Source organism: Urocitellus parryii, chromosome 6 (assembly GCF_045843805.1).
Source record: "Urocitellus parryii isolate mUroPar1 chromosome 6, mUroPar1.hap1, whole genome shotgun sequence".
NCBI classification, from domain to species: domain Eukaryota; kingdom Metazoa; phylum Chordata; class Mammalia; order Rodentia; family Sciuridae; genus Urocitellus; species Urocitellus parryii.
Window position 1 is genome coordinate 107,790,745 of NC_135536.1, and position 25,001 is coordinate 107,815,745.

General features: G+C 35.7%; 1 protein-coding gene across 3 annotated transcripts; it reads left to right on the plus strand.

The window, feature by feature from the left end:
- Window positions 1-1,098: 1,098 nt before the first annotated feature.
- On the plus strand, window positions 1,099-23,811 carry Lactb (lactamase beta). Of its 3 annotated transcripts, XM_026384850.2 has the most exons (6): window positions 1,099-1,536; window positions 1,990-2,056; window positions 3,928-4,118; window positions 4,448-4,793; window positions 6,317-6,482; window positions 17,754-23,811. In XM_026384850.2, exons 1-6 carry the CDS (start codon window positions 1,168-1,170, stop codon window positions 18,277-18,279), a joined length of 1,665 nt encoding a protein of 554 aa, XP_026240635.1. In that variant the 5' UTR covers window positions 1,099-1,167; the 3' UTR covers window positions 18,280-23,811. The 3 variants fall into 3 exon arrangements, with proteins under 3 accessions (XP_026240635.1, XP_077655836.1, XP_026240636.1); XM_077799710.1 differs by lacking the exon at window positions 6,317-6,482 and having other exon boundaries at window positions 17,754-17,952; XM_026384851.2 differs by lacking the exon at window positions 17,754-23,811 and having other exon boundaries at window positions 6,321-6,454.
- The last annotated feature ends 1,190 nt before the right edge of the window (window positions 23,812-25,001 follow it).

Genomic DNA, 25,001 nt, shown 5'->3' on the forward strand with positions numbered 1-25,001 from the left:
ACTTTAGATTCACATGTAATTCTAAGACATAAGACAAAGAGAACCTGTGGAGACTTTACCTAGTTTCACCCATGGTAACATCTTGTAAAACTGCCCAGTATCACAAGTAGGATATTGATAATGATACAGTCAAAATGGACAACATTTCTATCATCACAAGGATCCCTCAGGTGGCTCTTTTAAAGCAATCCCCACTCTGGTCCTGCCTTCTACTTCTTAACCCAAGCCAACCACTAATATGCCTCATATGTTTGATGTGGTGTGGCACTAGTTCTCCAAAAGTACGAGATTTTAAGAGAAACTTAGGCAAATGGGAGGAGATGAAATGAGACATAAAGGGAGAATGCAAGAGAAAAGAAGAAACCTGGCCAGGTGGTGTATGCCTGTAATTCCCTCAACTCTGGAGGCTTAGGCAGGAGGAGGCCAGCTTGAGCAATGTAGAAAGACCCTGTCACAAAAAATTTTAACTCCGCCGCCACGGAGTGGGGGGGGGAGGGGGGGGTCAAGTAGCTCAATGGTAGAGAGCCCCTGCGTCCAACCCTCAGTGTAATAGAGAGAGAGAGACACAGAGAGAGAAGTCTTGCTGGGTGTCTACAGGTTTGCTGTGTGCTAGGTGCTGTTCCAGAAGCTAAGGATGCAAAAATAAGTCACAGTGTGGTAAAGCCACTTCAATGATGCATTCAATTCCAGGTATCACAAGCAAGTTCAGTTATGCCAAGTGTTAAGCATTATTAAGAAGGTGTGCACACTGGGGGGTGGGTAAGAAAATGTGGGCGAGAACTCGCATTGGATGGGAACTAGGAATTTCTCTGAAGAGGTAACATTTTCCTCTTCAGGAAAATGGGAAAGAAAGCAAGAGAAAGAAGGAAGGAAGTGAGGCGAGAGAAGGACAGAGGCAGAGAAAGAGAGAAGGGGAGAGAAAGAGAGGCGGGGGAGGAGAGGGGGGTGGGGGAGGGAGGCAGGGGATAAAGTTGGGGAAATACTCATAAAGAGAAGGAAAAGAAGGAGGGCTCGATGCTATCGGCACTCCGGCCTTCGGGCGTCGACTGCTAAGGTCTGCACAGGCCCGCCCCTGCCTTTCCCTCCCCTTGTCGCCCCTCCCTTCCCGAACCACCCCCCCGGCCCAACCTGCGCGAGCTCTGAAGCGTCCGGCTTTCCAGAGAAGCCATGTACCGGCTCCTGTCAGCCGTGAGGCTGCAGGCTGCGACCCCCGGGGGCCGGGCCTGGGGCTGCGGGCGGCGTGGGGCCCACCAGCGGGCTGGGCTGCCGCCGCTCGGCAACGGCTGGGTCGGGGGCCTGGGGCTGGGGCTGGGGCTGGGGCTGGGGCTGGCGCTCGGGGTGAAGCTGGCGGGAGGGCTAAGAGGCGCTGCCCCCGCTCAACCCCCGGCGGCCCCCGACCCCGAGGCGTGGCCTCAGGCCGTGCCGCTGCTGGAGCAGTCCCTCGCCCCGCGGTCTCCCCAGACCCCGGCGTCTCCCCATTCCCAGTGCTTCGCCAGAGCCATTGAGAGCAGCCGGGACCTGCTGCACAGAATCAAGGTGCGGCGACTGGGGAGGGGGGCGCTGGCGGCTGGGGTCCTTGCGCCCTAGCTCCAGTTCACCCCGAAATGGGGCCCCTTGGTGGTTGTATCTCCGGGCTGAACTGACCGCACCTTGGGCGGTGGGGTGCCGGTTGTCGGCTTCCGAGAAAGACTTCCCGTTTCCCGACCGCTAGATCGCAGTCAGAAGCCCTTGGGGGTTGCCCAACTCCGGGCTGAGGTCACCGCCTGCTTGGGGGACCGCCCCTTTCCCTGCCAGGGTGCGGACTTGGCGCTCCGCTCGCGGTTACTTGCGGGGCAAGGCCAGAGCCCGGGTGGGCGGGGCCCGCTGGGTGGGCGGGGCCCGGGGCCCGCTGGGTGGGCGGGGCCCGGGGCCCGCTGGAGTCTTGGGGTGTACAGGGTTATCCCGCCTGTCTTTGAACTGTCAGTTTCCCCCCCCCCCCTTTGCTTCTAGGACGAGGTGGGTGCACCGGGAATAGTGGTCGGAGTTTCTGTAGATGGAAAAGAAGTCTGGTCAGAAGGTGGGCTCAGAAAAGTGTTATTTAGCGACCTGTTTTGTACCAATTGGTGAATAAAATATTGACTGTAGAGTGGTTGGAGTGAATCCCATAAATTGTTTGCTATTCAGTTTAAATTAAGTGATACATATTGTCGAAATAACGCATACAGAATGAAGAATCAGGTTACTTTTATTTAATTTTTTTGGTTGTAGATGGACATAATATCTTTATTTTTTATTTATTTTTATGTGGTGCTAAGGATCAAACCCATGAGAGGTGAGCGCTCTACCACTGAGCCACAACCTCAGTCCCCAGGTTGTTATTTTTTAATCACAGCAAGACTTAAAATGTGACTAACAGGGCTGGGGGTGTAGCCCAGCAGGAGAGCACATGCTTAGGCTCTGGGTAATCCCCACACCAAAAGTGATAATTAAACTCTGACTACTAAAAAAATTGGAGACTTAAAAAATGGCTTGTTTCTAACCCCAGTCTTAGGACTGGATTTATTGGCTTGAAAAGGGTATATAGAACAATCCGTTAAATATCCACTATTGTATATTTGTAGATAGCCCTAATGGATAGATAAAACACCAGAATTTCTGTATTTTTCTTTATAAATCCAGTCAACAATTTAATGAGTTTTCTATTCTGTAAAAGGCATTGTTCTGAATACTAGAGATAACACTATTCATTGTCCCTAATGAGTTTACAGTCTTACTTTATTATTCTTTTTGCTGCACAGAATATTAATTACATTTTCTAATAAAAAGCTGGAAGCTTTGAGAGAAGCATTTCTATTTATTTTGTGACACTTTCATCAAAACATTATAAGGTAACTTCTCCAATGCACATAAATTGGTCCAGTAAGTCACCCTAGGTTTTTAGAAATCCTATTTTTTTTAATTGAAGTTTCAGATAAGAGAGTAGTAGTTTTTGGAGAAGTTGGTGGGAGCAGTAGGGTTTTAAAAAATTATTTTTCCCCAAGTATAAGTATACTTTGTATCAGTATACCTAATTTATGAAAATATTATAAATGCTAACCATATGGGTGAGAGTTTTGTTTTTATGCAAATATTTTCAGAATACAGTTTAAAAACAGTCGTTGTACTTCTTTTCAGAATTCAGTTCTTTATATCTCTTTGAATTCCATGTATTCACCACGTGCAAAAGATGAAACCCAAACAAATTTTTTTGTAGAAGGAGATTTAAATTACTCCTACATAGTTTTTCTTATGGTTTGCAGCTGAATCAAATTGATAGTTGGATTTGCTTTTCAGGACATCTTTTCACATTCATTTTGATTGAATGACTATTTTAAGGACATCAGCAGAAACTAAAAAATCAAGAATGATTATAATCTGAAGAATATTGATTTTTCTTTTTTTGTTATTTCTTTGGTACTGAGGATTGAACACAGGAGGTGTTTACCGCTAAGCTACATTCTTAGTGCTTTTTATTTTTTGAGACAGGGTCCTGCTAAGTTGCCAAGGCTGGCCTCAAACTTGGGATCCTACTACCTCCGCCTCTGGAGTTGCAAGCATGAGACCATGCTCATCTATGAAAATGTTTTCTTTAAAGAATGTAATTTATTTGAAATGTGTAATAATCAAATTGTTAACATAAGCTAAGAAAAATTAGTATTTGAGTCAGATGAAAAATTATTATATACAGGGTACACTTTCAGTTTAGTTATAATGTTAAAAGTGTTAGGCTTATTTTTGTCAGCATTGCTAAAACTCATTCTTACATGTCCAGTTTTAAGTAACTAATAAAAGTGGATTATCTTTTTGTTTAGAAGTGTACCCAAGGTGTTTTAAGATAGTCCAGTTTTTGAAGACTTGTTTGGCCATGAAGCTTATTAATAGAAACTTTTTGCTTTTCTTTATCCAAAGGTTTAGGCTATGCTGATGTTGAGAACCGGGTGCCATGTAAACCAGAGACAGTTATGAGAATTGCCAGCATCAGCAAAAGCCTCACCATGGTTGCTCTTGCCAAATTGTGGGAAGCAGGGAAACTGGATCTTGATGTTCCAGTACAACATTATGTTCCTGAATTCCCAGAAAAAGAATATGAAGGTGAAAAGGTAGTGAAATTCACAGTTCAGTGTATTAATTGGCTTGTTAAATGGTTTATGCTGGAATTTATATTTGAAATGTTTCATAGGACTCTTTGCTTTGATTTTAGTTACTGTTACTGGATTAAGTTGTGTGTGTGTGTGTGTGTGTGTGTGTGTGTGTGTGTGTGTGTTTTTAATTTGTATTTTTCTGATACTTGAGGTTCAGGATCTATATGTGACCTTTTTCCAGCAGGAGTTCAAAGTGGAAAATATTACTGAGGCATTCATTCCCAGACTGTTAACTTGTTATTGTACAGTTTAATATTGTAATTGAATTTTTATGTTTTTACAATTAGGTTTCTGTCACAACAAGATTGCTAATATCCCACTTAAGTGGAATTCGTCATTATGAAAAGGACATGAAAAAGGTGAAAGAAGAAAAGGCTTATAAAGCCTTGAAGATGATGAAAGGAACAATGGCATCTGATCAAGAAAAAGAATTGAAAGAAAAAGGAAGCAAAAGTAATGAAAAGAATGACTTTTCTAAAGCTAAATCAGAACAGGATAATGAATCCAAATGTCGGAAACATGGCAAGAAAAAAAATGATTTTGAACAAGGTGAATTATATTTGAAAGAAAAGTTCGAAAATTCAATTGAATCTCTAAAATTATTTAAAAATGATCCTTTGTTCTTTAAACCTGGTGAGTGTTCATTTCTTCTCTTAACAAAGTCATTATTGTTAAAGTGTTAGATTTTCAGGAAATCCAAAATTTCTTTCATCCTGAGTACATTCAGTGGGCTGATGGTGGTTGTATGAACCAGTCCAGTGCCTCTGTTTTTCTGGGTTTTTAAAATTATTTTTAAAATTTGTTCTTTTTAGTTATACATGATAGTAGAATTGGAAAGACAGTGCCTCCCTTTTTGTTTGTACTTCCTAACAAAGGCTGGCATCCAGGCAGGTGATTATCTAGATTTAGCCTCATGGAAGGATTTGCAACCACTTAGAGGAGTCTCAGTATCAAGATGTTCATGGAGAATATTGGAATTATTGTTCCCCAAATATAACCTGGACCAAAGTAAAAAGGATAATGTGTGACTAATAGGAATATTTAAATTTAGTTAGAATTTAACGTTTAGTTAAAATTAAATTGCTGGGGGCTGGGGTTGTGGTTCAGTGGTAGAGCGCTTGCCTAGCATGTGCGAAGCACTGGGTTTGATTCCCCGCACTACATGTAAATAAATAAAATAAAGGTCCATTGACAACTATTAAAAAAAAATTAAATTTCTTGGTCCGGTGTGCCTAGATTCTCAACATCTCAGGAGTCTGAGGAAGGGTGATCACAAGTTCAAGACCAACCTCAGCAACTTAGCAAGACACAGTCTCAAAGTTTAAAAACAAGGGCGGGGGCAGGGCTGGGGTTGTGGCTCAGCTGTAGAGCACTAGCCTAGCATGTTCAGGGTGCTGGGTTCTATCCTCAGGGCCACAGAAAAATAAAATAAAGGTATTGTATCCAACTGCAACTAAAACAAAATCATTATAAAAAAAGGTGTGTGGGGGGGCGGCGCTGGGCATGTAGCTCTGTGACAAAGTGCTCCCCAATTCAATCCCCAGTACTGGGAGAAAAAAATAAGGTTTCTACCCATTTTTATATGGATAATAAAATTTTAAGTTTCCAGAATACAAAGTAGTATAAAATTACATATATGAAATTATATATATGTACATGTATAATGTTTTTAAAATTCTACATATATAATGTATATTTAAATATGTATTTGAAATAGTTTTATGCCTACATATATTTTATTAAAATGAGAACCTATACATCTATTTATCCACTGTTTACAATACTAGATGAATTGAGAACAAGAATAGTTGACTCAAGAAATCAAATTTGATTTTTTTCCCATTCCTATTTGGTTGTCAGTTTGAATGATTTTTTAATTTTGTTTTGAGGTAGGATTCATTTGTTTATTTCATTATCAGAGAAAGGAACAGATTCACTGAAATTTTAAATACATATACCGATCATCATTTTATTCTTGCATTATAGTGAGATGCAATAAGCGGGGCTATACAAAATTAACTGAATTTGTTGATATGCTAAAGTAAAATATTACAATTTTAAAGGTATGCCTATTTTCAGTGGGAAAATATTTTACATATTTTTTAATAATAATTAAGTATTTTCTGTTTTTTCCCCTCTTGCAATGATGTCTCAAGGTAGTCAGTTTTTGTACTCAACTTTTGGCTATACCCTACTGGCAGCCATAGTAGAAAGAGCTTCAGGATATAAATATTTGGACTATATGCAGAAAATATTCCATGACTTGGATATGCTGACAACTGTGCAGGAAGAAAATGAGCCAGTGATTTACAATAGAGCAAGGTAAACAAATACCTTCTGGTGTGTCTAGCTATATATTGCATTTTAACACTGTGTTACCAATTAAAAGTCAAATTTTCTTTGTTTCCATTCCAAAATCAATTTGCCACATTTTGGGAGCTTTTCTGCATGTCTATTTTCCATTTATACAGTGAGGAAAATAAAACATGTTTGTAAAGTGCCCCAAGACACTTAGATAAAATATAGCAATAATAATGTAAGCGCATGAATAAGTAAACCAAAATTTCACCCATCATGTGCATTTGTAATTTGCTCTTTTAATCACCCCTTTTCTTATGTTTATCTAATGATTTGTTTTCCTTTTATTATGTTTTGTTTTAACATTTATTTTGAGATAATTTTGTACATACAGAAAAATTGAAAGAATAGTACAAAGAATTCACATATACATACCCTTCACCCAGTTTCCCCATATGTTATCATTTTACCACATTTGCATTATCTATTTGTGTTATTTTTTTTCTGGACCACTTGGAATAAGTTGCAGACATGGCATGTCGTTACCTATAAATATTTAAATGTGTATTTCTTAAGAACAAGGGAATTCAAGAAATTGATTTAGACTTTTTGCCAATTGTTCTACTAGTGTTCTTTATAGCGAAAAAGAAAAGTTTTTATTTCTGGTCCAGGGATCAGTACAGAATCCCACATTGCATCTAGTTGTCTTGTCTTTCAGAAGTCACATGATGTTGGTTTATCCCATTATTGGTGATTGTGTTTTAATGACTTTGTTGAGGTAGTGCCTGTCACATTTCTCCCTTGTGAAGTTGCTGGTTTTTCCTTTGTTTAATTAACAAGTATATTTTGAGGAGATACTATGTAAAATTCCTAGTTCTCATCAAACTTTCTACTTATTTTAACATCCATTCATGATTATTGTCTGGATCAGTTATGACAATAATGGTTGCCAGTGGTGACTTTCTAATTCCATTATCATCTCAATATTTATTAGTTAGCATTACCTTGTGGGAAAGTACTTCCCTTCTTATTTATTCATTCATTTATGAACTTATTTATTCATACCAATATGCTCTCATGGATTAATAGTCAATGAGTTGTAATCTGTCACTGATATTATTTAATATCTGGCTTTTGAAATATTAAGTATATAAAATATTAACAAAACTATTTGTAAGGGTAAATAACTATTAGGTTGTTCATGTGTATATATTTTTAATCAGGAGTTTTATGTTTGAGTTTGTATGTGTTAATAAATGACCATGTTAAAATGCTCTTCTGATTTGGATTATGTAGATCCTTGCTACCTGCCATCAGTGAGAGTAATTAAGACTTTTAGTATACTATAAAAATAGTAAGTGCTACCTAACTAAAATAATGGAACATTTTAAATATATTTAGGTTTAAAGTCCTTTTTTTTTATAATTAGGCATCCTTAGGCACCTTTTAATTATAAGGATTAAGATCTAAAATGTTTAAGCCATAGTTCCTCCAAGTTTCATTTTACATCTTTTAAAAATAAAATATCAAGTTGGAATTACTTATGTAAATTTGAAATTTAAAATCCTAGGCAAATTGCTTAGCAGGTTTTAATGTAATTTATGGAGAAACTTCATAACACTGACTTTGATGTATTAACTGGAATCCTTAGGAAGGAAAAATGTTACGATTTTGGGTAATTTCATATTTGACCATTTACCATTATGACAGAAAAGGGTTTGGTCAGAGCTCTTTAGCCTTTAATATTTTAAAATTTAGCTTATGCTTTGTTTTATTCTGTTGAGAACTTGCACACTTCAAAACCATTCATAAAAATATTTGAATTTTTAAATTATTTAATTAAATTATAAAAAAGTTTATATTAGAGGAAAAATTTGAAGCACTTCAGAAAATTTAAAAAGTTAAATTGAACATAGTGTAGCAAATTCAATAAAGATTTATTTTTACCTTTTAAAGTTATTTGAAATTTTATTATTAGAGGAAAAATATTTGAAATACAAAACTTGGTAACTTTCTAAAAAATTAGAATGAATGAAAGGACAATTATATCAAATGTTAGAAAAATGTAAATCAAAAGTTTATAAAATGACTGGTTGGATTATCTCATGATTATTTATAGTTAGAATTAGCCAATGTGCTAATAAGCACTATGTTCTTTACTGTTTTTTTTTTTTCCTTTTCACTCCTTTTTCAAACTGTATGATAGTTTGCAAACTAGACCTTATGGCCAGTATGAGTTGGGAAATCAGTTTAGTGGGTTGGTATCAGTATATCTGTCTTTCATAAAACAAAGTAGAATAGAAAATAATTATAAAATGTATTGCATGTATCAAGGGTAAATATAAACTTTTAGGGCGAAGACTGCTGGTATAGGAAAAAGTCACTAAAATACAATGGCTTGAAGAAAATAAAAGTTTAACACTCTCATGCATCATTCCTGAGGTGAGAGTTCAGATTGGCAAACAGAGCTGCTCTACACAACCTTTTAAGAACCCAGATGCTAGGCTGAGTGCAGTGACACACCCTGTAATCCCAGCAGTTCTGGAGGCTGAGTCAGAAAGATCACATGTTCAAAGCCAGTCTCAGCAACTTAGTGAAGCGCTAAGCAACCTAGTAAGACCCTGTCTCTAAATAAAATATTTTAAAAGGTCTGGGATGTGGTTCAGTACATCCCTGGATTCAATCCCCAGTTCCCAAAAAAAAAAAAAAAAAAAAACCATGCACTTCCATCTTACTGCTTTCATACAGATGGTGGTGTCCCCATCTGTATAATACAAACTAGATCCCAGATCCCTAGAAAAAGCAAGAGAGTGAAGAAGCAGTGTACTTAATGCCTGAACACCCAGACTTGGCATGTGCCACACTTCTCTGTTCACCTTCTGTTGGCAGAAAGTTAACCTAATGGTCAAACTTAGTGACAGCTGTAATTCTATTACTAAGGATGGAAAGAAGAATCAATCAATGTTGTGAATAACTAGCCATCTGTGCCACTGTATTATTCTATAAAACTTCTGTTTCAGATAGGTGACACATTCATGTGCATGTGTGTTCATGTTTGTGTGTTCATTTAGTCAGAATGAGACATGTACTCCTTACTGTGGGTTAAGGTTAAAAAAAAAAAAGAGTTTGAAAGTCCTTCAGTAAAATATATCAAACTAAAATTTTATCTTAATTATTACTAGTAACTTATAAAAGAGGCATTGGCAGAAAATTTTGAGACTGATTACTAATATGCATTTTACTGTTGTGATGTTTTCTGTTATCTGATTTGTTACAAAGATTGCACATTTAATAAATCAACTATTAATTTTACTTAGTATATTCCAATAGTATATGCTTTCCAAGTGGCTTAATGGTACTTTCTAAAAAAGCAGAAAAAATAGCAGCATTTTTTTGGAGTTGTTTAAGCTTTATATCCAATCTCCACCTTTGTTTTGTTCAATCTTCTATTGTATTTAGCAAAATTATCATTTTAAATGAACAGTTTAAATATGGATTAAATGTGCATTTCAAATCAGTCTATGACCTGAAGGAGATTTGGGAAACCCAGAAGGGAAACCCAGATTAGTAACAAGCAGTGAATTTAATTTTTTTTTTTAAGTTCGGTGGTTCTTGACCACTTGAGACTCTGCATCTGTGTTTAAAATAGTGCCACCTGATTACTATTTTTAGGTCTAGCATTATATTCTTCTGGAAAACATAAGAAAAAGGGACAATTACCAGAGGTTGTCAGTTGAATCTAAAAAAGATTCTCTGTTAAAGATGGTGTAGCTGCATGAAGTTATGTTGATTTACACCTAAAGATTTGAAAATGAGTGCCTAGGTCTTTATGGCAGGACATTGTGTGTCCTAATTAAGCCTCATTCTAAATTGAAATTAAGGCTGTATGAATCTACAGACTGCAGAACAGCTGTCATTTGCTATTTCCTGATGAGTAACTTGCAAAAATCAAAATATGGCCTATGATAGTGAGTTAATGTCATTTTAGCTCTTATTCATTGAAAAAAGGCAGTGGCTTTCCATTTCTGGTGAGGAAGGTTCCTGTCAGCTCTGAGGCTGATTTGTTTGTTTTTTGGATTTTTGATGGGACCTAGTAGTTCTAAAGTGGTAGTTGATTCATTTTAGTTAAATGTTCTTGTGAAATAAAATAGGTCACTAAAAAAAGAAGGAAGTTTCTTTAAAAAAATGTTCTATTTGCTGTGTTTTTATCTTATTAGATACAGTATCAATTTGGGTCTCTAAAACTCTCTGATTCTTTTTTTGTAATAGTTATTTTTAAGGAGTTTAAAAGATAATAGCTTTTAGGAGGAGTTTTTGGTACATATCTGAAAAAATACCCAAGGGAAGGAACCCTTAAAGTAAAATATAGTAACTGGATATGTTTCTATTCACTTGTTTTATTGTACCATTTTGTACAAAATGAAATGTTTGCAGGTTTTTTTTGTTTTGTTTTTTTTTTTTTTTTTTTTTGGTCTACTGACTTCTTGGGCATAGAGTTAATTCTCTCCAAAGTAAATATCTTCTTTATCAATTCTCTTTATGTATATGTGTATGTTTAAAATAATGCCACCTGATGTCCATTACCTGTTTAAAGTATTTTCCCAGAATCTTACATTATTTAAGTGTCTAGGGCCAGAATTTTAACTGTAGCCATAGGCCACACTTACCTGTAAGGTAGGCGAGGGAATTTATTTTTATCTGGGTACATTATTGTCCTATATAAAATTAAGGCTTCTTTAAATGGAAGAGTTGGACCATAGATTCTGTATAGGCACTATACAGAATCTATACCTATATTGATTTGTATACCTATATTGATTTGTATAGCAAATATACTCTGTATAGGCAAATTAAATAGATGATAAGCAAACATCCCCAAGGGAGTAGAGTGAATGTTCTTGCCACTGAAAGACACTCAGTTAATTGATAGGGAACTTCTTAGTCAATGCCTTAGCTTATTAACCTTGTAGAATATTTTCTGTGTTTGGCACAATGCTTGCAACAAAAATCTCTAATTTTGTGCTAGAGATATAGCTAATGATAGTACTTGTCTGGTATGCACAAGAGCCTGGGTTTGATCCCCAGTACTACAAAAAAAAAAAAAAAAAAAAAAAAAAAACTCTGGTTTTATAATTTGATGGACTAAAACCAAATAAATGAGTGTTTTCTAAAGTGTTTGCTGCATTTTAAAAGTTTAGATTTATCTTCTATTAATTTATCCTTATTTTCTATTTATTTTCTGGTGCCTTCCAGAATTAAGCATTATTCCTTCTCAAGCTCCTTTTGTTCCTTTTGCTGACAGATTCTTCACTAGTAGGTTCAATTTAATTATTAATGTTAAAATGGAATTGGTTTTTGTAATGTGCATTTATGTTGTGAGGTTTTTAGTTTTTTTTTTGTGGTTCTAGGGGATGAACCCAGGGCCTTGTGTATGCTAGACAAGTACTCTCCCACTAAATTATTCCTAGACCCTTATAATACACTTTTTTATTTATTTATTTTTTAGTTATACGTGGGCACAGTATTTTTATTTTATTTATTTTTATGTGGTGCTGAGGATCGAACCCAGGGTCTCACACGTGAGAGGCGAGCGCTCTACCACTGAGCCACAGCCCCAGCCCTTATAATACACATTTTAAACTCTTGGTTTTTAAATTTCTTATTAACAATAAAAAAGTGATATAAAATTGTTTTTAAAGGTATTTAAGAAGCATAAAAGTATTTTAAAATAAATTTAATAAAAGTATTTTAAATTTCTAAATTTGTAGATGTAGATTTCTATGGTTATATAATGTACTTATGCAAAATCTGGAAATTCCTAAATAAGTAGGAAGAGGCTTTTTGTCATTTGACATCACTGCATCAGTTATTTATTTACAAAGATGTCCCAGAAATTTACCCAAGAATTTTGAGTAACTTATTCCATTCTTTTAAGCCAAAATTCCCTAGGAATTTGAAATAGTAATGTTTGTCATTCATCTGAACAAAATTATTTTCATGAAAAATTACTAATTTGTTTTCTGTCAAAGGAACCAAGAGATTGAAGTCTATATCTAGTGTATAGTCTAGAATTCTCTGAATTTTTATATTTTAAGAAGGAATGACTGAGGAGTCCTCATTTCAACCTTAATATAAGTGGTTTGAAATGTTTTATTTTTAAAAATAAATTACAGAAATTTGATTTTTAGCCAAAATATTGTATTTCTGGTTTATAGGCTTTGAGTTCACTCTAAGAAATATATATATATATATATATATCAGTGAGAAAATATATTTCTGTTATATAACTTCTTTAATATTTTATTTTGCTCAATTGACTGGCATTATAAGTGTAATCAGAGTTGAGGCTGAAAGTAATAAGAGCCTAAAACATGGAAATGACCGTAGGGATTGAAAAAAAGGGAGAAGGGTAAAAGGATTTAACATCTTATTTGAAAAGAAGAAATATGAAAAAGGTTTGCAAGAGATTTTCATTTTAGACGTGTGAATTTTGAGAAGTCCACCTATCCAATCAGTGGTTCTCAAAGAGCATAGCATATTGAGATTTTTTGTGGACTTTTTTTTTTTAAAATAGTTAGACACATACCCGTGGCCATCCCTTTCCTAATTGCCAGTCCTACTTCACCCAGTTTATAATGTGAAATTTTAGGGAACATAGAAGAATCTTGAAAGAAGAAGGAGTCATTTTTCAAACTTTATATGCCTACAACCCTTCCAAAGTTATAAATTTTGAAGGAAGGGTATAATTTTGGGAAGGAGAAGCCCCATAGGTGGCACTGATAAACATCATTCCTACCCTTCTCCCAAACCAAATTGGGGAATTATTAATATTAGTAGACTATCCAGCTGTCAATTTGGAGCAGAGGTTGTGGTACAGATGCATATTTGTAGTTTTCTCTGCAGAAAAGAAGACCTTATATAATTGGACAAACTGGTTACTGAAAGGGCAGAGAATCTTAGGGTACAGAGCACCCAGAGAGCAGAATGAACTGAGAGGAATGCCAGGAAGTATGGGTCAGTGGTGCTACAGGGGAAAAGTTAAATGAGGATTGAAAAAAGGAATGAGAAGATGCGTGATGATCCATTAGACAGCTGTTTATCAGTTATAATTTTAAGGGGTTGAAGAATGAATAGAGAGGATACGTACATGGAAAGAACAGGTGTGGACTATTTCATGTTATTCAGCAGTAAAGGAAAAGAGAGAGAAAACTGGCAGCTGGAAGCTGTGGGAAGATATTTTTCTTCCTTGGAGGAAACTTAGGCATTTTGTGATCAAAAGTGAAAGAGTCAAAAGTTCTTGGTGTGGCACAGAAAGGCCTTTGTGATCTGTCCTTTGTCCCATGTCTGCTCCTCCAGCATTACCTCTTGTCACTTATCCTCAAAAGTTTCCTGCCTTAGCCATACTGAACCACCATGCTCTTAGTGATGCTCATGCTTATTAGTACTGAGGATTCCCCAGATCCATCTTTGAGTCATTTCACAACCTATTACTCAGAAAACCAGCAGAATGGACTTCATCTGGGCATTAGAAATGCACAATTTATAAACCTGCAAACCAGCAGAATGGACTTCATCTGGGAGTTAGAAATGCACAATTTGTAAACCTGCTGAAACAGAATCTGCATTGTAACAAAATTTCCAAGATGACTCAAGGGCTTTGAAATTTAAAAATTGTCCAACAAGCCTGTTAGCCCCTAGAGCTCAGCCACTCTGTATGCTTTTACTTATCTCTCCTGTGCATTGCCAGGTGTCATTAAGTATCTGGCAAATGACGACAATGTTTTGATTTTATCAGTATGCTTAATGAGCACTGACTATATGTCAGGTACTGTTCAAGGTAGGAGAATCACCAATGAACGTGGTAGATAAGTTTCTACCCTTATAAAACTTACCTAACATGGGAAGAGATAGACAAATGTGTTAAGAAGTTAAGAATTTCAGATATTGATATAAAAAAATAACATGGGCTGGGTACGGTGTTGCATGCCATAATCCCAGCAACTCGGTGAGGTTGAGGTAGGAGGATTACAAGTTCAACATCAGCTTCCACAACTTAGAAAGTCCTCATATCAAAAAATAAAAAGGGCTGGGGATATATCTCAGTGGTATACACCCCTGGTTTCAATCTCCAGTACCAAAAATAAATGGGGCGATGGGATATAAACTTTATATCCTATATAGGGGATCTATTTAAAATACATTAGTTTTAGGCCATGCCTGTTGAGACAAGAATGCTGAGGAGAGCTAGCTTGCCTATTTTTACAAATACAGAAATAAGTCTGGCATAAAAGAACAAGGCAAGATGTTATCAGTGTTGAGATCTAAGAGGTGAGCAGATGCTAAATCATGTTGGGCAATGAGTTTCAATGCTGTAGACCCACTGCCCCTTAATTTAACAAATATTTCACAACACTACTTCAATATCCTGCAATGAAAGTCATAGCTAATATAATTCACACAAGTGCTTGTTCCGCACTATAAAGAATAAATAGAATGAGTGGGATTTATAATAAATAATAAATATTTTCAGAATGTTAAAGTTTACTCCTAGCAACAATTTAGAACATAATAAAGTTACATGAAATTTAATACATAAAAGCGTTGTGAATGTGAACTGCAGTGCAGACTTATAAAGATGAAATTATTGGTGTTTCAATTGTGTCCTTGGTGACCAACTCTGGGTAAAGTTTTGAGTAAAATAAAGTCTTTGATTTTCATAGTAGTTACATTAAAGAAAAATTAATGGTAGAATAAAAGTGCAAAAAGTACTTTGTGTTTAAATATAACAAGGAGAAGGTTCTAGGCTCAGCTAGTTATAAATATATTCTTTATTTACAGAATCTCCGATGGCATAGTTGAAGGTCTTGCAGGATATGCAAGAACACATCATATTTATTTATTTATTTATTTTAGTTTTAGGTGGACAAAATATCTTTATTTTATTTTTATGTGGTGCTGAGAATCGAACCCAGTGCCTCATGCACGCTAGGTGAGAGTGCTACCACTTGAGTCACAATCCCAGCCCAAACACATCATTTTTTGTGTGGGTCTTCTCCATACATCACAGGACATTTAGGATCTTGCAGCTCTATCCACTAACTGCCATTAAGAGCTCTCTAGTAATTGTAACAGCTAAAATAATGCCTCCAAAAAATTCCCTTAGGAACTTGGTACTACTGTTGAGGATCACTGAGTGTGTTATGTGCCATGGTAAGAAGTTTGGATTTTATTCCTAATGCATTGTAACTACTGAAGGGTTTCAAATGGATGAGAGAGAGGTGGGGGGAGTATAATCTCTAGCTTCTGACTGGACAGTGAACTTCAAGTAGAGAAAATAACCTAAGAAATATAACTGATAGGGCAAGATTGTAGAGGCAAAACAAGGCAAAGATTCAGGTAAAGAATTACTTTTAAAAACAATAGGAAAATGTCTTAAGTGACTGGAAAGTAGAAAGAATGGATGGTGATATAAATACACTTGGAGGTGACGGTAAGAACTTCTGGATTACTTTGGATGGTTCCAGTCTTATCAATAAAAAAACTATATGGTGATCTGCTGACTGGGACCAAAGTTGGGGTAGAGGATTGTGGGTGGAAGAATTGGGGATAGGTTATATGAAGTATATACCCAGGGAATAACCAGGAAAATAATGAAAAAGGATTTAATAACAGCAGTGAAGTCCCTTAGCAAAAGTATAAAATTATGTCCATTTTGTTATATGGGATTTTTATATAGCCTCTCTTGGCAAATGGGTAACAAAGAAGGGCATACTTAGTTTTTTTGGGATTGGTAGATTGGTGTGATGCAAGGTTAGAAGAATGAGGAACCAAAGGTGCAAGTGATACCATAGCTAAAATAATTAAAACCGCTAATGGTATAGTGCAGGCTAGAACAGAAAAGGCAGGTAAAATCAGTAGGGACTAAAACACATGAGAAAATAAGGAAGAAGCAAGGGAAATAGATGGAGATTCACTTGAAGAGCTGGATTGGAAGTCATAGAAGAAGATATTTCTGAATTCAAGATGTTAGAAGTAAAAACAATTCAAAGTGATAATGAGATTCAAGCTGAACAGTGCTCATGAACAGTAGAGCTAAAATGAAGTTGCATACCATTAGAAGTGAGGCAGTCAGCAAACCCAAAATCTAAGAAAGGATCCTCATGGGTAAAGTTTAATTTTTTGTTCAGTTATTTTGTGATTTCATTTCACTTGCCTAATATTTATGGTACAGTTTCCTCATACTGGAATATAAATCTAATAAGGTCAGATGCTTTGCTTCTTAATTCTTTATTCTAGCATCAAAATATTACCTGGCACATAGTAAATAACGCTTCTGTCAATAATTGTTAAATGCATGAATAAATAACAACTACCATTTCTTTAATAAGCACCTTCCAGAAATATGCAAAGTACCTTAGACACATATTCCAAACTCTACAAAGCAGGTTTTTTAAGCCCCCTTTTTCAAAGGACGCTGAAGCAGAAAGGTAGCATAGAATGGGAATGGCAGATTGCCTGAGTTTGAATCCAACTTTGCCGTTTACAAGCTGTGTGACTTTGTCATCTGTGAAGTAGTAATTTATAACAGAATGTACCTTCTAACACTGTTGTAAGAATAAATTAGTTCATTTTTATGTACTTGTTAGAACAATGACTAGCATATAGTAAGAACTATATGAATATTTGTTAATCAAATAAAATAAACATGGCTAGTAAAGGTGAGAGTTGATATTCAGACCAATGTTTGCTAACTCTAGTCTTTCCCACTACACCAAGAAATTACCACGTCACATTGTTATCATATTTCTGGGTAATTTTTATTCAGGAAATCTGTTCATTCAAATAGCAACCTTAATTCCACACATCCCAATGTTCATACTTTTTACTAATGAAATTCACTTGTGTCACATCATTCAATATTAAGCCCAAGAACTAGGAATATCCACCAAACGGTAAGTATTGCTCCATGTGCTTAGGGAAAATGTATTCTGCAATATTAATCAGTATATTTTTGCAAGTATTAAAAGCCTAACATACTTAGCATGGGCAAACCAAACCAATTAAAAAAAAAACACTTTCTGTGCTTTAATTTACAAGGTAATTAGATTACCATACCCAGTTATCAGTGTGTCATTAGTATCTGACTCACACTAAAAATTAGTGGTTAGTTTGCAGCTTAATATACAATCATACATTGAAATACAATCTGTCTCAATGAATTTTCTTATTCATTATCCTGTGTAAAGTCAATAATAGATTATTAAATTTTTAATGACCCTTCTTATTTCATTTTAGATTTTATGTTTACAATAAAAAGAGACGTCTTATCAACACCCCTTACGTGGATAACTCCTATAAGTGGGCTGGTGGTGGATTTCTGTCTACAGTGGGTGACCTTCTGAAATTTGGGAATGCAATGCTGTATGGTTACCAAGTCGGGCTGTTTAAGAACTCAAATGAAAATCTTTTACCTGGCTACCTCAAACCAGAAACAATGGTTATGATTTGGACACCAGTACCTAACACCGAAATGTCTTGGGATAAAGAGGGTAAATATGCAATGGCATGGGGTGTTGTAGAAACAAAACAAACATATGGTTCTTGTAGGAAGCAACGCCATTATGCTTCACATACTGGAGGTGCAGTGGGAGCCAGTAGTGTCCTGCTAGTCCTTCCTGAAGAACTGAATACAGAAGTTATAAATAACAAAGTCCCCCCAAGGGGAATAATTGTTTCTATCATATGTAACATGCAGTCTGTTGGCCTCAATAGCACTGCTTTAAAGATTGCCCTGGAATTTGATAAAGACAGATCAGAGTGATACCTTAACATCACAGGTGCAAAATAACCTGTTCTTTTTTTTAATCATTAAAATTCCAAAATATGAGATTTTTATGAATAAATTTGTAATAGACTTCAGTGGAATGCAGAAAATTATGTACTTGTAATTGCTTAATTTTGTAACTGTCTTTTATTATAGAATTTGTTCTTTATACTCAGGGAAGTAACTATAGTTTCTACTTTTTGAAAAAAGTGTTGACTGTTGAAATAAAATATTCTGATAAAAAGATGTACTTTTTGAATGTGTAATGAGGAAATCTCATTCAGCAGGAGCTTCTGTGTATTGACCTTTTAATATGACAGCTGAAACAAGATTATGAGAAATTGTATATTATCTATTACAGCTTAAAAGAGCAAACATTTATCATCTCACAGTTTCTGAGGCTCAGGAATTGAGAAGTAATATTGTTGGGTGGGTATTTTGCAGTCTCCAACAATGTTGCAGACAAGGTATTGTAGTTTTTCTCAAGGGTTCTCTGACACTAGAGGAAATGCTTCCATGAGTCACCCCTATGGCTAATAAGTGAGATAAGGTCTCTGTTTGTCACCACAAGGACCTCTCTGTAGGGCTGCTTGAGAATCTTAATGTCATGGCAGTTGGTTTCCCCCTAGCAAATGACAGAGCACACAGGAGCAAATGTAAGCATATCAGGCTAAAGTCAATATATTTTAGAAGTCATACTATTACACTTGCCAAATTTCCTAGGTCACATGGGACCTAATATAATGTTGAAGAGACTACATGAAGTATAAATTTCATGAGGTAGAGATCATTGGCAGTCAGCTTGAATGCTGGCTGCCACAGTCTGATGTCTTGTCTCTATTGATTTATGTCCTTCCCACATGCAAAATAAACTTAACTCCCAAGTCCTCCAGAAGTTTCATCCCATTGTAGCAACAGCACAAAGCCCAACATCTTATCATCTAAATCAGGTCTAAGTGTGAATAAATCTCCTTGGCAGTAATTCTGGATAGTTCCTTAAGTATAGTAATTCAAGTATATAGTTCCTTTTCATATTAAGACCTGTGAACTAAGACAAGTTATTTGCTCCCCACAGGTACACTATACAACAGATGTAGAGTTACTGTTGTAGTCCCTCCTATTCAAAAAGTTTTGAGAGGGTGTCCATGGCAATCCCAAAATCCTCTGGCAACTAACTTGGCAGCTCCTTGATTATTACTTAAGGCTTGGCTTTTGACTGTTTTCTGGGCTCTTGGTTCAGATGTTATTCTTCATTCATGTAAGGTAGCATGTGTTTCCAGCTGAGTGATTTTTCTCAGCCTGTTTCCTGCTTCTTAAAGTTAGGAGAGCCAAAGGTCTCTTTATCTGCCCTTTCAATCTAATTAGCAGTGTTTCTGACAATATAATATTTTTAAATGTGAGAGTATCCTGCTAATTTTACTGCAGTTTATGCCAGTAGACAAAATCTACACCCAAGTGCCCTTCAAAATAAGCCTCTATTTTGGAATTAACTTGAGATCATGTTTTCCTGGAAGTGTCCTAGATTTTATCTTTGCCTTGGAGCCATTTCTTAATTTTTAGCATCATCTGTCATCTGAAGATAGAACTTAAAAAAACTAATTATTTATTCCTTTTTATTTGTTTATTTCCTTTATCTCATCTCTTGTACCTTGGTATAAGCAGCAAGAACTCAGGAGGCACATTCAGCACTGAGTCTGGAAATCCCCTTTAGGTCACCCAGTTCATGAGGCACTATTCTATTTTGTGTTACTGCAAGCAATAGTGTTGCTACACTTTCTGCTGCTACACAAACAGAATTCCCTTTCCTCTAATCTGTAATAAGATTTTTATTACTTTCCTTACGTCCACATCTATAGCATCCTCAAAAGCTATCACAGTTTCTTCAAGGCTCTTCATGTTTTCACTAACACTATCTTTAAAGTCCTTCCAGTTTCCATCCACTGCTTTGTTCCAGATTCTTGTTGTGTGTGTGTGTGTGTGTGTGTGTGTGTGTGTGTGTGTGTGTGTTTATGTGTGTACAGTTCAGATAAAATGCATAGTTAATGCCATAAGACTCATCCTTTAAAGCATACAGTGGTTTTAGTGCATTCACAAGATTACCACTATCCAGAATGTTTTCACCCAGAAAAGAAACTGTTTCTATGAGCATTTGCTCCCCATTCCTCTCTTCTTCCAATACCTAGTAACCAGCAACTTAGTATGTCTTTGTGGTTTTTGATTATGGATGATTTGTATACGTACAGTATGTGGTCTTTTGTGTCCAAACTTTTTCATTTGGTATAGTGTAAATTAGCTATTGCTGCATGAAAAAAATTACCCCCAAACTTAATATCCTCTTACAGTCTCTGTTTTAGAAGTTCAAAGCAGCTTAGCTGGACGGTCCTAGCTGTCTCCTATAAGGTTGCAGACAAAATGTCCACAGGGGCTTCAGTCAACCGAAGCCTTGACTAAGGCTGGAACATCTGACTGTAAAGTGGCTCGCTCACATGGCTTTGGGCCAGAGGCCTCTCTTACTGGGTTTTGGCAAGAGTATCAGTTGCTCACCACTTGGGCTTCTCCATAGCTTGTCTTAACTGTACTATGGCTTCCCCTAAAGTAAATGAAGAGAGAACCAGGCAAAAGCCACAGTGTTTTTATAATCTAGGCTTGGAATTAATCTTATTCAAAGATCAACACTGACTTACTGTGGGAGAGGACTGTACAAAGGCATGAACACCAGAAGTTGCAAATCACTCGGAGCCATCTGGGAATGGCTCCTTGGATGGCTTATTATAGTGTTGTTGACATTGGAATATTTTGCTGTCACAGCATAGATGATGTATCCTAGAGGCTACCACTGTGCCACTAAATTCAGGAAAACTCAAAAAGAAGTCAAAGTTCTGTACACTCTAATAAATATTTTTCACAAGTTCTGAGCCCTAAGTCCATCTCATCACTCACCTCCTTATTGAAGTAAAGATAGTTCTGGGTTGGTTTAAGTGTAAATAGAGTGTCTCACTGTAACAGACCCATTTCATCTCCTTATTTCTCCTGATGTCTGTCTGGTATTACTGTTTGTCAAATTTCCCAATCCATGCCCTCTTTGAAAAACATAAAAGGTCTCACCTTCTTTTAAAGCTATTTTAAAATTTAAATATGCATTAAATATTGTCACTAAAAATCAAAATAACTGTAATTTTTAAAAGGTTTCTGATATTAATGATATAGCTTTTTATCATGATATTAATGATATAGCTTTTTTGAGCCTTTAAATACATTTAGTAGTTGCTTTTAAAATTTTTTAGAATTCTTGTTGAAACTCTAAGAGATATGAATCTTCTCAGAAAATGAGCCAGTATACAAACATCAGAAGTTCACAGACCCCAAATTTAGAATTTCTCTTAGATATTTTTGCCACAATTACTTATATTCTTAATGATGTTAGATTTCTTAGTATTGATAAATCTTCATTTCCCACAAAATGATCTCTCTGGCATAACTGATCCTTAATATTAGGGTAAAGAACAACTTAAGTTTGTTTTTTGTTGTTGTGGTTGTTGAAACTTACAAACTTATCAAGCTGATCATTGGCTACAAATGATTTGCTTTATTTTTCTTCTGTTAAGTTGAACTTTTGTGAAACTTAAAAAAAAAAATACTAGAAAGATACAAAAAGCTTCACGTGAGACAAATAACCATATTCCCAAAACCCAGAACTTAAAATGTTAACATCTAGTCAAATTAGTCTTTTTAAAATAATAAGTAGGGCTGGGTTTATGGCACAGTGATAAGAGTGCTTGCCTAGCATGTGTAGGACACTGAGTTTGATCCTTGGCACCACATAAAAGAGAACAAATAAAGGCATTGTGTCTATCTACAATTCAAAAAAATAAACATAAAAAAATAATAAATAGGGGCTGGGGTTGTGGCTTAGTGGTAGAGTGCTCACCTAGCATGCCTGAGGCCCTGGGTTCGATTCTCAGCACCATATAATAAAATATAGTGTCCACCTAAAACTAAAAAATTATTTATTAATAATAAGTAGATAAGGCTGAAGACCCTTTTAACCATCAAAGTCCCACTCCTTTTGCCTAGCAAGCGTCTCTCATCAGGGATTAGTGTATATCCTTCCACTTCATTGTTTGATACTTTCACAGCCATACATATGTATCCATATCTAATATGTAGTATTAATTTTTGTTATTATATACATACAAATAGTATCATATTATACATGTTTTCTACATTCCTTTAAATTTACATTGTTTTTGTGATCTGGACAAGTTGATACACATGAATCCAGTTTGTTGTTGACTGCTATAAAACATCACTATCACATTGGCACTACAGACAATGTAAGAAACATCTTTTTCTTGGGTTGAACCACATGAAATTACTGTTCTTGTATGTCAGAAACATTTGAATATGACAGTTTTATATGGTTGGACCTGTGTATATGGCAACACTTTTTAACATCTAATCTTGAATTTTAAAAATATTTTTTAGTTGTAGATGGACACAATACCTTTATTTATTTATCTTTATGTGGTGCTGAGGATCAAACCCAGGGCCTCACATTAGGCAAAGCGCACTACCACTGAGCCACAACCTCAGCCTTTGAATTTTTGATTATGCAAAATATATGCAAAACTGTAGGATTTTTATTGGCATTTACCTGCTGTTAGTGAAAGCTAGACATACTTGTATATGTTCATTGGTCATTTGTGTTTTCTTTAACATAAATTTCCCACTTATACTTTGCTTATTCAGACTAGGGAAAACAAAGTACTCCATTAAGGATTGATGGTGGAAATTTTCATGGATTAGGGAATGAATAACCTTGGTCAATATTAGAGTTCTCCCAAAGGTAAGAGACTGTATAATGGCCACAGTTTCCTCCCATTTCATTGTACATGCAAGTTTGCAACATGATTTTGTCATGGTTTTCATCCAAAGGTGGAGCTGGGTGAACTACTCCCTTGAAGCTGGCTGGCTTTGACTTGCTTTAACCCATAGAATGTGGTAGAAATAACGTTGCACAAGTTCCTGCTTTTAAGCCTTAGGATACCTTTAAGCTTCTATATTCACTATCTAAAAAAACTACCCCAAGAATGCCATGTAAAGACAGACTCGCTTACTGGAGAATTAAGATACCCAGCTGCCAGCAACACCAGCTGCCAGATATGTGACTAAAGCCAGGTTAGATTTTCCACTCCAGTTGTGCCTCCAGCTAAAGGCAGTCACTCATAATCATGAAGAGTAATTATTTTTTTAAGCCACTAAATTTGGAAGTCGCTTGTTTTACAGCAGTAGTTAACACAATTGTGCTCTACTATGCTAATGAGGGGTAAATTTTAGGGAAAAATAACTTTAAAATACTTAATAGATAATATCCTTTTTTATTAACAGAGAATTTACTGTAAGAACATTGACCTAACCACTTTGTAAGTTATCTTGTTTTATCTTTAAAACAACCCTACGAAGTTGTTTTATTATTCTTGTTTTTCCCAGAATCACAAAGAATTAACCACTAGAACTTGTTTTAGACTGAGCTATATCTGCCCCTAATACCTGTTTATGTAAAAAACTATCCTGCCTTCCCAAAGGCGGAGGGTGGGGTGTGGGGGGGTGTACCTCTACAAATTTGCCAGAGCAAAAAAGTCACATGTAGTGGCATGCAATTTTATCGATGCAATTCAGTTTTAAAAAAAGAAAAAAAGAATTTAAAGTCAAAGGCTGGGGATGTAGCTCAGTAGCAGAGCACATGTGCTCAATCCTTAGCACCCCACACAACACACACACACACACAAAAAAAAAAAAAAAAAAAAAGTCATACTAAAAAATATATATTGAGGGCTGGGGTTGTGGCTCAGTGGCAGAGCACTTGCTCAGCATGCGAGGCAGTGGTTTGATTCTCAGCACTGCATATAAATAAATGAATAAAATAAAAGTCCATCAACAACTGAATTTTTTTAAAATCATTAAATAATACATATATAGAATGGAATGGACATCACTACCCTAAGTACATGTATGAAAAAGACACGAATGGTGGGAATATACTTTGTATATAAGCAGAAATATGAAAAATTGTGCTCTATATATGTAATATGAATTGTAATGCATTCTGCTGTCATATATAACAAATTAGAATAAAAATTTTTAAAAAAATTTTACAAACATAATACATAGATTTTAATTAATATATCTGGCTGCAAATAGAATATACCACCTTTCAAATTATTATAAAGGCAAAGTCGTCATAATAAAGTCATGCTCTTAATGCCCCCTTTGTTCTAAATACATATCACGAAAAGTGAAATAAGAAAATTGAAAAGTAATGAATGAACACAAAACACTGAGCAGACTGAAGATGAGGGCATTCTGGGCTCGGGGTAGCAATTTCAATTTCTAGTCCTATAGAATAATCAACATTAAAACTGTGTCCCTAAGACAAATGTATAAAATGTAGGCTTTTAACCCATTTTGTCCCATTGTCCCAGATAAAAACTTAAACTGAACAACATAAATACACCACTTATGGTTATTTTGAAATATTTGAATATGTATTTAGAGAATTTAAAAATTCGGCACTTAATGGGTTAACTAAATTTGACAGGACTAATTTCTTTCTAAGGTTTTGAGGTTTTGCTATGCAAAAAGCAGTAGATCCGACATGGAAGGGAGGATGTGAACCAGTACAGGTAGAACAGAAATAGCAGAAATTTTGCTATTCTGTC

Bases quoted from the DNA above. Each gene is read 5' to 3' on its own strand.
- Lactb (XM_026384850.2), top strand. From the start codon at position 1,168: ATGTACCGGCTCCTGTCAGCCGTGAGGCTGCAGGCTGCGACCCCCGGG. The intron at 2,057-3,927 runs GTGGGCTCAGAA...CTTTATCCAAAG, and splicing joins AAAAGAAGTCTGGTCAGAAG to GTTTAGGCTATGCTGATGTT. The intron at 6,483-17,753 runs GTAAACAAATAC...ATTTCATTTTAG, and splicing joins GTGATTTACAATAGAGCAAG to ATTTTATGTTTACAATAAAA.